Source organism: Mobula birostris, chromosome 10, assembly GCF_030028105.1.
Source record: "Mobula birostris isolate sMobBir1 chromosome 10, sMobBir1.hap1, whole genome shotgun sequence".
Classification (NCBI taxonomy): Eukaryota; Metazoa; Chordata; class Chondrichthyes; order Myliobatiformes; family Myliobatidae; genus Mobula; species Mobula birostris.
The window spans coordinates 43,099,364-43,116,001 of NC_092379.1; the positions used below are offsets into that span (position 1 = coordinate 43,099,364).

A 16,638-nucleotide genomic window follows, 5' to 3' on the forward strand; every position below is an offset into this window, starting at 1 on the left:
CAGCAGTTCCCCAACCAATGGATCTGATCAAAGTTCTGCCACCCTGGTTCACACAGTCGTGATGGTGATAGGTTAGCTAACATGAGGACACTTTTCCAGTAAAGATCCCCACCTTCAATTAAACCAGAGCCTGGAATGAACTTTGTGAAACTATATTCAACTGGAAGAACTGAGTGAATGATGCATCTGTGCTTCCTCCCAAAGTCCTCACTGTTATAATGGTAGTTTTCAGCCAAATCAAAGAATGAGCGAGTAGCAGGAACAGCAATAATAATGAAAATGGGTAACCTCCGATGTGCCGTGCTTAAAGTTGCACTTCAGAACTAAATGCCTAGCATGCCAAGCGTATCCAGTACAGGTCTGTCAGTGGCAACTACATGTCCCTAGTTACATTCTATCCACCAAAAACAGAGTATATCCGATCTGGCTAATTACTGTCCAATCATAAAAGTAATGGGAGGTGTCACCAACAGTGCTCTTAAGGGGCATTTGCTCTTCAGTAATCTGTTCCCCCATGCCCATTTTGACTTTCCATGGTCAGAGTTAGTGCAGTATTTACAGGTGATTTGAGTGACTGCCTTTAATGAGGCTGTATTTGACAGGGTGTGGGATTAAATAGCCCGAATCAAATTGAACTCTGGAAATCAACGTGAAAACTACACTGGCAAGATTTGTACCACACAAAGGAAAAGGTTTAAAAGCAGTGGTCAGTGAGTTCTAGCTTTGGTTAGTGAAATGTTGCATGTAATCTATTTTGCAGCAAGTGTTTCTCTGCCTATTGATGCAATGCTCACCATTAGCTTCCATTTTTTTTAAATCTGATTTTATATTTAAATTGTTTCCTGATGTTTCCCTGCTTATGATCTCAATGAGTCCACAACTGTATTTGCTGTTGAGAGTGTGAGCCACGTCTCCAACGAGGCCGTGACTCTGGCCGGTCGGTGTCCGACGAGGTTGGGGCTTTATGTGCGTAATTGGTATTTTGGGGGATATCAGTATTTCTTTCCTTCCCTGTTTGCCCTTCATCTGTCGGCTTACTGGGCCAATTAAGAAGACATTTAAGAGTCTATTGCTTTGCTCAGCTGTGTGTTAGTAGTACTCTGAGCTTTAAGAGTGCATTTAGTGAGTTATGGATCTGATTGCACTGTACAGTGACAGCTTTTGATTATATTTACAGGAGAATGGTACCAGGAGGACAGTGTCAAAATCAAAATGCATTTCCTGCCACTGGGGATCTCAGGACATGTGTGATAAACAAAACAAAATGGTATGTGAGAGTTTCCATTTAATTCTTGCAGCTATTACTGCATTGAAGCAGGTGGATTTTAATTGGAAATTTAAGCTTCAAGTAGCAATAAATGGATAGAAACTAAGTAAAATTGTTAGTTGATTTCACCCTGCTGAGATATGTATTTTGAGTGATAAATAATTGGTTGAATTGGAAGCTAATACCTATTATAACATTGATTTCATTGCATCCCTAACAGAGAAAGTATCTGAGCAGAGTGATATTGAGGGCAGGATTCATGCACTGAAAGATGATCTGAGGAAACATAAATCTGTTGTAAACAAATTGAAGAAAGAGCAGAAGCTTTGGAAGGAGAGATTGAAGGCAGAGGAGGCCAGTCTCATTAAAGAGCTAAGGGTAAGATTATCGTCGTACCTTCTTACCTTGACTGCCCTGCCAGTCTTTGATGAGGGCAATAAGAAAGTTGTATGTATATACTACTCCAAAATCAATTTGCTCTCCACAATATTCATTGTTTAACTTGGAAAATTGTTGAGGAAATTAAGTAACATATAAAGTTTGCTGGTGAACGTTTATGTGTGTTGCTTGAAATTCCAGCATGTGCAGATTTCCTGGTGTTTGAGGAAATTAAGTATATGATTATTCAAAGGACTTGATCTACCTTTATTCTTTTTGTTTCTGTTTCATTGTTGGAAAATCCTTTATATCACCCTCAACTCATTGCTATATTGCTTCTGACTTCCAAAGGTCTTTGAAATGTATGCAGCATTCAATAGTGTGTTCGGTTGTCTCTCCTCAATTGCTGCTATTCTCCTGCTTTGTATCTGCTATGTTAAAGCAGCAGGAGGCAACGCTTTCTGAAAGTTTGGAGAAATCTGGATTGTTGCAGTCTTTACAATTTATTTTTTACAGCATTTAGCCAAATTGATTTGCCATCCTCTGAATATTTTCAGTTGTCAGCCTTGATTAATTGACCAACTAAAATTGGATTTATTAAGTTGAAAATGCTTTTGCTGATTTGTTGAGTTTGCAGCCACTGCCTTCGTATGCCGATGGAAAGCTGTTTCCAATATTCTGAGACATATGTGAATTTTGGACTGTACTTCATATTGGTTTCCTTCAGGTTTTTGGTGTTTTGTTAATTGTGGCTGGTTGGTGGGTGGGTGAGCTGTAAATATTTTGTGTGTAAGGTGGGGGTTGGGGGTTTTGATGTTACTGTCATTGGTCTGTTTTGCAGGTGAGGGGGTCGGGGATTGTTATTGTAATTTTTTTTCCTGTGGGGGAGCAGTGTGGATTTAATGCCATTGTCTCTGCTTTTTCTGCAAGTGAGCAGGTCAGGGATTGTTATTGTCGCTGTTTTTCTCTGTGAGTCAGGGGATTGCAGATTGTTATTGTCGCTGTTTTTCTCTGTGAGTCAGGGAGTCAGGGATTGTTATTGTTTCTTTTCTTTTTCATACTGATGGTGGGGGAGAGTTGGTGTCTTTCATCAACTCTCATGGTCTTTCTGTATTTCAGGACTATCTGGAGAAGACAAATATCAGAGTTGTACGTGCATACTTTGACAATAAAATGAACCTTTGAACATTTCACCGTTTTCTTTCTCTTGTATTACCAGTCCTGTGATGAATCGATTAAAAGGACTCAAGCAAAACTAAGCAAAGTGTCCAGTTCCACCAAACCACAAATCAAAACCCCTTCCTCCATTGCTGCTGAGAAGCCCAAGGTTAAACCACTTTCTCTACAAAGGTAATGTCACTGGGCAATACAGCCTTAGTTGGAAAAGGACTTCTCAGAATATTGGTAGTGTCACTGTTTTATAAGTTAAACATAATGGGATGCCTTCTCCCCTATTGAAAGTACTTTTTTTAAAATTAGGTTGCACGTGACTGTTGTTCATTTATTTAGCAGACTTCTTTAATGAGTAGTACAGTACTTTCTCCTGAGGAGGTGGAGCATGAAACAATGACAGTGACTTTTGAAATATTATTTCAGCAATTCTGTTTCTCTCTTTTTAGACACTGCTTCACCTGCTGAATATTTTGTCATTCTCTTTACATTTCCAGCATCTGTGATATTTTGATTTCTGTTTTCAAAAAGTTTACCTAAATTTCTAGCAGGTTTTCTTTCAATAGCTGATTGTTCCATCCAGTGACATAATTCATTCTATTCTGCAGTTTAATGATAAACTGTAAAATTTGCTGTGCTTCTGAGACTGTGGGATTTGGCTCAGAAATGTTGTGAGTAGCTTGCTGTAACACGCACGGAATCAGGCAGAATTTGTGAAAAGAAAAGCAGTCTACAATGTCGATCTGCGATCCTTTGTCACTGCAAAATTCCAAAGACAATATGATATTTATCTGCCAAGCTCTTAAGCTCAAAATTAGTTTTCTGCTTTTTGTTTTCAGGACTGAATCTGCAAAGAGCTGGAAAGGGTGAAGGATCTAATGTGTCATTGAGTTGCATTGTTAAAAAGGGTACATCTGCATCTCAAAATGTTCTCTCTGTAAACACCTGAGATGACACATTCCAAAAAAACTTGATAAAAGAAAGTTTTTTAAGTTGAAAGTTTACAAGTATAAACACTTTTAAAAATTAATTGAACAACTAAATTGTGTTTCGAAAAATAAAACTTACCTGCCTATTTTCTAAGCCAAGCTCATAGAACCATAAAAACTGTATCTGGGATGGTCGAGAAAAGAGCTACCCATTCTAATTCCACGTCCTACCTCAGGCTCTGTAGCCCAGTTGATCACAGCTCTTTAGATATTCATCTACTTTTTAAATATGCGTGGAATTCATGCCTTGGAAGTATTTCAGATCCCTCTACAATCCTCTGAGTGAAAATACTTTTAATACTACCAGCAGTTACTATGCTCCTCAGTTTTTTTTTATTCCCCGTTCGGGAAATAAGTCCTTCTCATTTCTGCCATTTAATCCTCCCAATTTTATACATCTCAAGACTAGAAAACAACCCAAACTTATCCAATCTTTCCTCCATAGCTACAATTTTCCAGGCTTAACTATATCTCTTGTAAGACCGACCTGGAGTCCCACAATCCAGGCTATTCACATGGTACGGTATTGAAGGATTACTCTACCAATAGAGATGCAATGGTATTCGGAAGCCTGTCTTGTTTTAGCAATGTAACAAATAATGTTATCCTAATTTTAAAAAGAAGTAGGAAGTGTTCTTCCTCGAGTTCTTGCCAATGGTTTTCTGGCAACCGACACTTAGAACATTATCTGGTCTGTAATCTCTCCATCACTTCACGTGGTCCCCAATTCTATCCAGCTATTAAATGATTACACTTTATATCTCTTATTTTGTTGTGTGGTTAGTAGAGAAACCAAATATAAAAGACAAAGACGCCACTCTTGTTAAAGTTAACAGTTTGTGCACAAAAATCGTTGGAGCTCACGCCTCCGGTGTTCCTCCTCAATGACCTCCGCCGAAACGTTGCCAACCTCCGGACCCTCGAATTCCCGTAGACTCCGTCCAGTGATCACCGAGCACTTCCCGCACTCGTTCCACCTCCTCACTCGCCTCGACCGAAAAACTGCAAAAGCTCGGTTCCCAGACAAACAAGATAGAATAATGTGTCTTACTACTGTCTTATAGAATTTCAACATAATGTGTAGTTAAAACCCAAATATTGCAGCTACAGAGAAACTATTACATCAGCAGTTAGCATTACAGAGACGCCATTTCATTAGCCTTAGCAGTTAACATTACCAAGAACCCTACATGTGTTAGTCGGTATGTGTTCTAAGACTGGGGCTCTCAGTACATGTGTGATAAACAAAACAAAATGGTATGTGAGAGTTTCCATTTAATTCTGGCAGATATTACTGCATTGAATCAGATGGATTTTAATTGGAAACTTAAGCTTCAGGTAGCGATAAATGAATAGAAACTAAATAAAATTGTTAGTTGATTTCTCCCTGCTGAGGTGTATATTTTGAATGATAAATAATTGGTTGAATTGGAAGCTACTACCTATTATAACTTTGATTTGATTGCATCCCTAACAGAGACAGCATCTGACAAGAGATCTATTGTAGACAATTTGAAGGAAGTGCATGAAAAGTATCAGAAGGAGAGATTGAAGGCACAGGAGGCCAGACTCAATAAAAAACTAGAGGTAAGATTATTGTTATACCTTCTTACCTTGACTGTCCTGCCAGTCTTTGATTAGGGAAATAAGAAAGTTCTGTGTATATACTACTCCAAAATCAATTTGCTATCCACAATATTCATTGTTTAATTTGGAAAATTGTTGAAGAAATTAAGTATATGGTTATTCAAAGGACTTGATCTAGCTTTATTCTTTTTGTTTCTGTTCCATTGCTGGAAGATCCTTCATATCACCCTCAACTTATTCTTAAGGCCCTTTGCATTGCTATATTGCTTCTGACGTTCACAAGTCTTTGAAAAGTATGTAGCATTCAGTAGTGCATTAGGTTGTCTCACGGACAATGGAAACCGCATTTCAAGGGGGAGAGGGGAACCTTCAGGGACGGCTTCTGGGTCAGCCGTGACCGGACTCGTATCACACCCGAGCCCCGGAAAAAGACTGCCCACGCTGCACCCCGTCCATCGGCGCCGAGTAAAACGAAGTTGTGGCCGGTAATTGCGCTGCGGGACTGTCTCAGGCCAACAGGTCCTGAGAACGACGCGTGTAGTGGGAGTTCCGGCACCGTCCACAGGAGGGCGCTGGAGCTGGTCAGCCCTCTCGGCGCCGACGCCTGCAGTGGGAGTTCCGGTATCGTCCACGGGAGGGCGCTGGAGCTGGTCAGCCCTCTCGGCGCCGACGCCTGCAGTAGGAGTTCCGGTATCGTCCACGGGAGGGCGCTGGAGCTAGTTAACTAACTCGACGCCGATGCGGCCCCACTGCCCCAGTCACAGGAACAGAGAAGACGCCAGGTGAGCCCCTCCCCAGCCATGAGCCCCTCGGAGAAGACGCAATCCAACCTAGGAGCAGGGGAACCCCAGCCCGCCACCCCCACGGCCTCCCCGACCCAAGACTCCAGGGAATCAGCACCCCACCCCACACCAGTGCGGATGGGCAGACAGACAAGGGGAGCCAGTACACGAGGACCGAGCAAGTCTTCCACCCCAGGGAACCACACAGCCCGAGAGTCGGAGGACGTGGGACAAACAAGAGGACAGGTAACCCCTATTTGCAACAACCAGGAGGGCCAAGTAAGGAGGCATCCTCACTCTAAACAGAAAAATGTAACTTGGGAACTAAGGCCCCTTAAACCTATACTAATTATAGGGGACTCTAACATTTCCAGGATCAAAAGATGCCCTAATAAGGATGTTCAATTGGACAGCTTTCCGGGAGCCAAATTCACCCATGCCACTGCTATCCTGACAAAGTTAAAGCCACAACTGGAAACTAAGAAGGTTATCCTTTCCTTTGGAATAAACAACAGATCACATCAACCAGCAACAGCGACTAAACAGCTTCAGCAACTATTAAGAATGGCCCATATTAAATTTCCCAATGCCAGTATCTGGGTGCCAGAACTGAACTTTAGCCACTGTTTGACAGAGGCAGAACAAGCAACCCTGGGCCAACTAAATGAGGTTATTAGAACAAAGAATTATATCCCTGCAGTCCTGGCGAGGCAGTTTAAGGTAGACAGAGACCACATCGATTGGACAGAGAACACAGCCCTGACCATAGTCAAGAGGTGGATGCAGTCTTTAAACTAGAGTGGAGACAAAGCCGAGAGAGGCAGGGTCCACGACTGGGAGAGACCATCGTGAACCTCTCCCGTACGTTCATCCCTACAGAAACCCAGCAAAAAGTTCTGAACAGGGGCCTCACTTTTGTACCAACTGCAAAACTCCATAAGGAGCAGATTGAGGAGGACATGGATAAGTTCGATAGGAGATTGGTACTCGTCCACTTTGTTGCGGAGGCAGAAGGTAGAAAGACCCATTTCACCCCTCGCTCAGACTGGAGCCCCAAGAGGAGGTACAGGTCAGAAGCGGTCCTACAATTCGAGAGCACACTGGATAAGATAATGGAGAGGGAGGGAGAAGTACAGGATAAGGCCAATTTAACTAGGAAGGAGAGAACAGCCCTGAAAGAGCTGAAGGAAAATATGGATATTGTTATCAAACCAGCAGATAAAGGGAGCAGCATAGTTATCATGGACAAACAGCAATATCTATTTGAGGCACACAGAGAATTAAACAACACCGAACACTGCACTAAACTAAAGGAACCCATATACTGGGAAACACACACAGAAATTAGGAACATTCTGCGAGAACTAGAAAGGACTAGATACCTGGGGAAGAAGCAGGTGGAGTACCTGACAGGGATACAGCCACGAGCAAGAAAGTTCCATATCCTCCCCAAAATACACAGGAACCCAGACTCATGGACTGTTCCGGGAGAAATACCACCCGGCAGGCCCATCGTGTCGGACTGCAGCAGTGAGTCATACAGGATAGCAGAATACATTGATGCCTTCCTTAACCCACTATCGCAGAAACACTCCAGCTACATCAAGGACACGTACCACTTTGTCCGGATAGTCAATTCCATGTCAGTGTCCCCTGAGGCCGTACTCTTCACCATGGACATTGAAAGCCTGTACACCAATATAGAAACGGACAGGGGTATACCGGCAGTGAGCGATATCCTTCGGGAGAACCCTCAGCTAGAGAGACCAGACGAGGCCTTGATAGAACTCCTTCACCTCAGCCTAACTAAAAATGACTTTGAATTCAATAATGAATTCTACTTACAAGTCAAGGGCACAGCGATGGGAAAGAAGTTTGCTCCAGCCTATGCCAAAATATACATGGCAAAATGGGAGGAAACAGTTTATCCAAAGTGCCCCAAGATACCCATGTGTCTTTATAGATACCTGGATGACATCTGGGGAGTGTGGACACACTCGGAGGTAAAATTAGAGGAATTCATTCAAATCCTAAACACTCATCATCCATCGATTAAGGTTAAGGCCGCAATAAATAGGGAGAAAGTTGACTTCCTGGACACTACGGTATTTAAACTAGCACCAGAAAATGGCAGCCAGAAACTAGCCACCAAAGTATTCTTTAAAACCACAGACACACACACCCTCCTACACACAGGGAGCCACCATCCCAAACACACCTTCAGAGGCATTGTCAAGGGACAACTGACCCGGTTTCACCGCATTTGCACCAGGGCAGAGGACTTCCACCAAGCCACTACTATCCTCTTCTCTGCACTTAGACACAGGGCTGCAGCAGACAGAGACTCAGACACATCAAATCTGACTTTTTAAAAAGTATCACAAATCCCCCAACACAGGACAACACAACACGGAAACTACCCTTGATAACGAGATACAGTGGGATGGCAGTGAATATTCACAGACAGTTAAAACACACTTTGAAGAACTAAAAGTGGAAGGTAGGGACACTGGGACAATACACCATAGTCTCAGCCTTCAAAAGGGGTAGAAACTTAAAAGACATACTAGAACCCGAACCCGAACCCCGATGTGAGGTTATTAGCTTTGCTGCTCTCTTGACAGTCACTTGTATCCATCATCATCATCATCTCCTCCTCCTCCTCCTCCCCCCCTTCCTCCTCCTCCTCCCCCCCTTCCTCCTCCTCCTCCCCCCCTTCCTCCTCCTCCTCCCCCCTTCCTCTTCCTCCTCCCTCCCCTTCCTCCTCCTCCCCCTTCCTCCTCCTCCCCCTTCCTCCTCCTCCCCCCTTCCTCCTCCTCCCCCCCTTCCTCCTCCTCCCCCCCTTCCTCCTCCTCCTCCCCCCCTTCCTCCTCCTCCTCCCCCCGTTCCTCCTCCTCCTCCCCCCCTTCCTCCTCCTCCTCCCCCCCTTCCTCCTCCTCCCCCCTTCCTCCTCCTCCCCCCTTCCTCCCCCTCCCCCTTCCTCCCCCTCCCCCCTTCCTCCCCCTCCCCCCTTCCTCCCCCTCCCCCCTTCCTCCCCCTCCTCCCCCTCCTCCCCCTTCCTCCTCCTCCTCCCCCCTTCCTCCTCCTCCTCCCCCCCTTCCTCCTCCTCCTCCCCCCCTTCCTCCTCCTCCTCCCCCCTTCCTCCTCCTCCTCCCCCCTTCCTCCTCCTCCTCCCCCCTTCCTCCTCCTCCTCCCCCCTTCCTCCTCCTCCTCCCCCTTCCTCCTCCTCCTCCCCCCTTCCTCCTCCTCCTCCCCCTTCCTCCTCCTCCTCCCCCCTTCCTCCCCCTCCTCCCCCTCCCCCCTTCCTCCTCCCCCTCCCCCCTTCCTCCTCCTCCTCCCCCCCTTTCTCCTCCTCCTCCTCCCCCCCTTCCTCCTCCTCCTCCTCCCCCCCTTCCTCCTCCTCCTCCTCCCCCCCTTCCTCCTCCTCCTCCCCTTCCTCCCCTTCCTCCCCTTCCTCCCCTTCCTCCCCTTCCTCCCCTTCCCAGCATCCAGTGGCAAATGCTCAAATTAAAACTGAAGATGTTGTCCAATCTGAAACTGTTCTCGGATGGGGTGGCAGAGGAGGGGCCCAGTGAGGGGTCCACGTTGGATGGGTTTGGCTTGGGGAAGTGGTCCACATTGATGGGTCCTGACCCTGATGTAGGAGAGGGTTTTGCATTTGATGGGGCCTGGTGAAGGGGTGGAGTCCACATTGGTGGGTCCTAAGGTGGGGCCCACATTTAATGGGGCCTCATGTGGGGAAGGATGTCTGCACTGTATTGTCCCCAGGTTGCTGAATGATGTGCTATAAGTTTTGACCTACCTTCATTTCCCTTTAAATCATTTTTAACATTAAAAGAAAGAGTGCCCGTCAGACAGTTATTGAAATGACTTTCAATGCCGACCTCATTATTCCAGTGACTTGAACAGCAGTGCCAGTGGATGCTGTGATTACCTGATGGTTTGGTTAGGCAGCCATTGCTTCTGTACGTATTAGTTAAAGTAGATTTTTCAATAGCTGAGCTTCTCCTCCCGACCAGAACTACACAATATTGTATCATTCCAGTGGTCTAGTCACATTTGGGATGCCATTTCAATATTGCAAATCACGTAATTTAATGTCTGTTAGCTTTCTGAATGATTTTAGAGATTGTGTTAGGCACATTTAACCTGTTACCAGTGGACATCTTTCTCCTAATTTGTACATTACATCGTTGTTTTGACTGGTTTCCCTAATAAAGTGGATTAGGGTAAATGCAAACAACAGGAATTCTGCAGGTGCTGCGTTCACCAGCAACTTTTATGTGTGTGGATTAAGGTAAACGCTGCCTTGTGTTGCACACCAGAGAGGTGCAGGATTTACCTCCTTGAGACTTTTGCAGAGCAGAAACACGTAAAAAGCATGTCATGTGTTTCATTTCCTTGTCATTTTTTCCTTCTGTTAAATTTCTTTTTGAGGTAGCTTTCTGTGCTGTTCACCTGGTTTCAGAGAGCAAAGTCTTGCACACAAATCAGAGTTAGTCACTGAAGATTTAGTCAACGTGGAGAGACAAGTACAGCAGGGGAACAGGCCCTTCACCTCTTCTCTCTGGCGTGGCGTCTTCTCTCTTCATCTCTTCCTAACAAAAGCCTCAAGCCCAACCTTAGTGCCCCTCACCAGAGAAACCTCCCCTTAATCATAAGACCATAAGGTGGAGGAGCAGAAGTAGGCCCATCAGCCCATCGAGTCTGCTCTGCCATCCAATTCTTCCGGTCATTCCCATTCCCCTTGCCTCCTCCCCATACCCTAGCTAATCAAGGACCCATCGATCTCTGCCTTAAATACACCCAATGATTTGGCCTCCACAGCCGCTCATGGCAACAAATTCCACAAATTTACCACCGTCTGACTAAAGAAATTTCTCTGCATCTCTGTTCTAAATGGATGTCCTTCAATCTTGAATTCGTGCCCTCTTGTCCTAGACTCCCTGACCGTGGGAAATAACTTTATCATATCTAATCTGTTCAGGCCTCTTAACATTTGGAATGTTTCTATGAGATCCCCCTTCCCTCATTCTCCTGAACTGCAGGGAATACAGCCCAAGAGCTGCCAGACGTTCCTCTTATGGTAACCCTTTCATTCCTGGAATCATTCTCATGAATCTTCTCTCAACCCTCTCCAATGTCAGTATATTCTTTCTAAAATAAGGAGCCCAAAGCTGCACACAATACTCCAAGTGTGGTCACACGAGTGCCTTATACAGCCTCAACATCACATCCCTGCTCTTATATTCTATACCTCCAGAAATGAATACCAACATTGCATTCGTTGCCTTAACCACCAACTCAACCTGGAGGTTAACCTTTAGGGTATCCTGCTCAAGGACTCCCAAGACCCTTTGCATCTCTGCATCTTGAATTATCTCCCTATCTAAGTAATAGTCTGCCTGTTTATTTCTTCCACCCAAGTGCACGACCATACACTTCCCAACATTGTATTTCACTTGCCATTTCTTTGCCCATTCTCCTGAACTATCTAAGTCTCTCTGCAGGCTCTCTATTTCCTTCACCAATCTTGGTATCATCGGCAAAATTAACCACAAATCCATTAATCCCATGGTCCAAATTATTGACATACATCGTAGAAAGCAGCAGTCCCAACACCGACCCCTGTGGAACTCCACTGGTAAGCGGCAGCCAGAATTGGATCCCTTTATTCCCACTCTGTTTTATGCCGATCAGCCAATGATCCACCCATGCTAGTAACGTCCCTGTAATTCTATGGGTGCTTATTTTGCTAAGCAGCCTCTTGTGGGCACTTTGTCAAAGGCCTTTTGAAATCCAAATACACCACGTCTACCGCATCTCCTTTGTCTACCCTGCTTGTAATCTCCTCAAAATCTTGCGGTAGATTTGTCAGGCAGGATTTTCCTTTCAGGAAGCCATGCTGGCACTGGCCTATCTTGTCATGTGCCTCCAGATACTCCGTAATCTCATCCCTAACAATCGATTCCAACAACTTCCGAACTACTGATGTCAGGCTAGCAGGTCTGTAGTTTCCTTTCTGCTGCTCCGACCCTTCTTAAATAGCAGAGTAACATTTGCAATTTTCCAGTCATCCGGTACAATGCCAGAATCTATCGATTCTTGAAAGATCATTGCTAATGCCTCTGCAATCTCTCCAGCTACCAAGGGTGCATTCCATCAGGTCCAGGAGATTTATCCACCCTCAGACCATTAAGCTTCCTGAACACCTTCTCAGTCGTAATTTTCACTGCACATACTTCACTTCCCTGACACACTTGAGTGTCCGGTATACTGCAGATGTCTTCCACTGTGAAGACTGATGCAAAATACTCTGCCATCTCTGCGTCTCTCATTACAATATCTCCAGCATCATTTTCTATTGGTCCTATAGCTACCCTTAACTCTCTTTTGCCCTTTATATACTTAAAAATGCTTTTAGTGTCTTCTTTGATGTTAGTCACCAGATTCCTTTCATAATTCATCGTTTCTTCTTCCATAAAACTGCAACTTTGAAGCACAGTCGTTGTATGCACAGACTTTCCCATCTCAGCCTCTGAAGCTTGTAACTTCTCCAGGGTTGTCACAGGTCTCTTCATGTACTCCCTCACTACTCCCCTTCTTGCACGGTCACTCAGTTTTCGAGAACGGCCTACTCCCTTCAGATTTACAGCTGTGCCATATCCTTTCCATTTCTTGATGATTGACTTAACTGTACTCCAAGGGATATTCTGCGACTGAGAAATATTCTTGTATCCATCTGCTGACCTGTGCTTTTCAATAACCTTTTCGCGGAGTTGCCTGGAGTGTTCTTTTGTCTTCGTGGTGTAGTTTTTGCCAGGATACTGACTCACCAGCAGTTGGACCTCTACTACTTCTTCTTTTGTGTTTTATGGCGGTTGGCAACCAGTTTTTCAGTGCATTACCGCCATCTGCTAGACTCGTGGTGTTCCAACCAAATATGTCCTGGAGTTCTCTACTTTAGACAATCTAGTTCATCCTGCAGTTCTCTATTAGCATCACTCTGTAGTTGCAATTCCTGGTGACTGCTTAATGTGCTCATTAGATAATGCCACAAACTGCTATCCCTCCCTAATTTTCTCACATGCTTTCATGTAGTTGCATTACCTCAATTACATTGATTTCATCTGCATCACTTGTAAGACTAAAATCGTCTTGTTAAAGAATAGTAACTATTGCACGTGATACTTTTAAAATTGCTGTTTTTCCAAGTCTGCTGCTTTTTCAGGTTTTCCTTTTCTTGGATCGTAGCCTGCAGTTGTTTACTGAGACCTCGGAGTTCTTCTTCATTTGCTTCCATGTTTTCATGTTATAATCCAAATGTAGATAATTCGCTTTGCAACACACTCCTTTTCTTTTTGTATCCTTGTAATTATTTCCTCCATTTTCCAATCTCCTTTCCAATTCACAGTTGTTCTTGTCGACTACTTCTATTTGTTGTTGCAGTTCTGCACCCTGGGCTTCAACCATAAAATCTGAGTATTTTCCTTAAGTTCTAAAACATATTTCTTAAATTCTTTTTTTTCATATTATTTTTATTTTTTTTTATTGTACAAAAAAAAGCACATTTACAAAAACCACGACCTTAACAAAATCTAATTAAATATCGAGCAGCAAAAGGGAGAAAAATATGAAGGCTAAAGTAAACATACACAGCAGAGGTGCACCGCACCAAAAAACCTCAGTCCTCACCCCGTGAGAAAGTCCAATACAGGGCCCCATATCCTTTCAAAGATGTCCCCTCTGTCCTCATTACATAGTTTCAGTCTCTCCAAATGTACAGTATTTGCCAGTTCTCTCAGCCACAGATCGTACGTAGGCACAGAGTCCATTTTCGGCATTTGCAGGATTAACTTCTTAGCAATCACCCTGTCAAACAATACAGCCTTTTTTTCATACCTATTGGCTGAAGATAGGGAGCTTGTTGCTCCAAGGATGGCTATGAGCGGGTCTGGTTCCCGTCGCTTCCCATAAGCCGCAGAGAAAGAGTGAAAAATACTTTTCCAGTATGCATAAAGCTTACAACATGACCAGAATGAACGTGACAAGTTACTGCTCACAGATTTACATCTATTACAAACTGGTGAAACTTCAGGGTAGAAACTGTGCAACTTTACTTTGGAACAATGAAGTTTATGTATTGTTTTAAACTGTATAAGTCTGTGTCTGACGTTGACGGAACAATCATGTATACTCTTTAAACACTCATCCCAGACCTCCTCTGTCAGTTCTATACCCAGTTCATCCACCCATGCCTGTTTAAGACCTGCAGTATTCACCCGAGCTGCATTCTGTAGAATCTGACAAAGATAGGATACCGCACTACGAGTAACAGGATCAAATTTATTTATTGCCTCCAGGGACTCATGTTTGTCTAAAACTTCGAAGTTAGGTATATATTTCCTAACATAATCTGAATTTGTAAATATCTAAAAAAAACTAGATGCAGGGATATTATAAACTGCTTGTAACTGTGCAAATGAGGCAAAGCTTCCATTACTATATAGGTCACCTACACTACAGATGCCTCTCTGTTTCCAGGTAGAAAAAAACAGTATCATTCAGGCCAGGCAAAAAGGAATGATTGTCACAAATCAGAGTGTTAATATAAATTTTTGCGGCCTTAACGTGGAGTTGAATCTGCTTCCAAATTCTTGTAGTGCTGCCAACCACGAAGCTGTTACTAAAATGTGACTTATTAACTGCAGTGGGGCAAATAAGGAGAGCTTGTAAGGAAGTCATTTTACAAAGCACTCGCTCTCTGAGTAACCATGCTGGGCACGAGTCTGAGGTAGAGGGTGGGCCTTTTTTCCACCATGCAAGCATGGATAGGTGGGCAGCCCAGTAATACATTTTAACGTCCAGCAGGGCAAAACCACCTGCTTCCCTGGGCTTTGACAAGTGTTTTTTAGTAATTCTAATGGCTTTATAATTCCAAATGAAGGGTATAATAATTGAATCCAATTGCTTAAAATATGACAGAGGAATAAAACATGGAATTGACTGGAAACGATGAAGAAATCGTGGCAGTACAATTACCTTGATTGCATTAACCCCCCCCCACCAAAGAAATCGGAAGGGTTTTCCAAAAGTCAATATTGCATTTAACCTGCTCACCTTTGTTTCGCCAATTCACTTGCAAAAGGTCATCTGGGTTTTTTGTATTAGTCACACCAAGATAGGAAAAATTATCATGAATTATTTTAAAGGGAATGGACTGTAAATATGCTGTATTAAACCACTGCAGTGACTGGCATTAGTTCACGCTTATCCCAATTAACAGAGAAACCTGAGAAACTACCAAAATGATTAATTAGAGTCAGAAGGGCGGGTATTGATGTTTGTGGGCTGGAGATATACTCATAGTCATAGTCATACTTTATTGATCCCGGGGGAAAATGGTTTTCGTTACAGTTGCACCATAAATAATAAATAGTAAAAAAACCATAAATAGTTAAATAGTAATATGTAAATTATGCCAGTAAATTATGAAATAAGTCCAGGACCAGCCTTTTGGCTCAGGGTGTCTGAACCTCCAAGGGAGAAGTTGTGAAGTTTGATGGCCACAGGCAGGAATGACTTCCTATGATGCTCTGTGTTGGATCTCAGTGGAATGAGTCTCTGGCTGAATGTACTCCTCTGAAAACCCAGTACATTATGTAGTGGATGGGAGACATTGTCCAAGATGGCATGCAACTTAGACAGCATCCTCCTTTCAGACACCACTGTGAGAGAGTCCAGTTCCGTCCCCACAACATCACTGACCTTACGGATGAATTTGTTGATTCTGTTGGTGTCTGCTACCCTCAGCCTGCTGCCCCAGCACACAACAGCAAATATGATAGCACTGGCCACCACAGACTCGTAGAACATCCTCAGCATCATCCGGCAGATGTTCAAGGACCTCAGTCTCCTCAGGATATAGAGATGGCTCTGACCCTTCTTGTAGACAGCTTCAGTGTTCTTTGACCAGTCCAGTTTATTGTCAATTCGTATCCCCAGGTATTTGTAATCCTCCACCATGTCCACATTGACCCCCTGGATGGATACAGGGGTCACCATTACCTTAACTCTCCTCAGGTCTACCACCAGCTCCTTAGTCCTTTTCACATTAAGCTGCAGATAATTCTGCTCACACCATGTGACAAAGTTTCCTACCATAGCCCTGTACTCAGCCTCATCTCCCTTGCTGATGCATCCAACTATGGCAGAGTCATCAGAAAACTTCAGAAGATGACAAGACTCTGTGCAGTAGTTGAAGTCCGAGGTGTAAATGGTGAAGAGAAAGGGAGACAAGACAGTCCCCTGTGGAGCCCCAGTGCTGCTGATCACTCTGTCGGACACACAGTGTTGCAAGCACACGTACTGTGGTCTGCCAGTCAGGTAATCAAGAATCCATGACACCAGGGAAGCATCCACCTGCATCGCTGTCAGCTTCTCCCCCAGCAGAGCAGGGCGGATG

At 44.0% G+C, this 16,638-nt stretch overlaps 1 protein-coding gene across 1 annotated transcript in view; it reads left to right on the plus strand.

The window, feature by feature from the left end:
- The first annotated feature begins 6,191 nt into the window (after positions 1 to 6,191).
- Positions 6,192 to 16,638, plus strand: part of LOC140203635 (serine/threonine-protein phosphatase 2A 65 kDa regulatory subunit A beta isoform-like) — a 129,447-nt gene continuing 119,000 nt past the window's right edge. The window contains exon 1 of the mRNA XM_072269683.1: positions 6,192 to 6,419. Within this exon, the coding sequence (XP_072125784.1) occupies positions 6,192 to 6,419 (228 nt within the window). The remainder of the gene's footprint in view (positions 6,420 to 16,638) is intronic.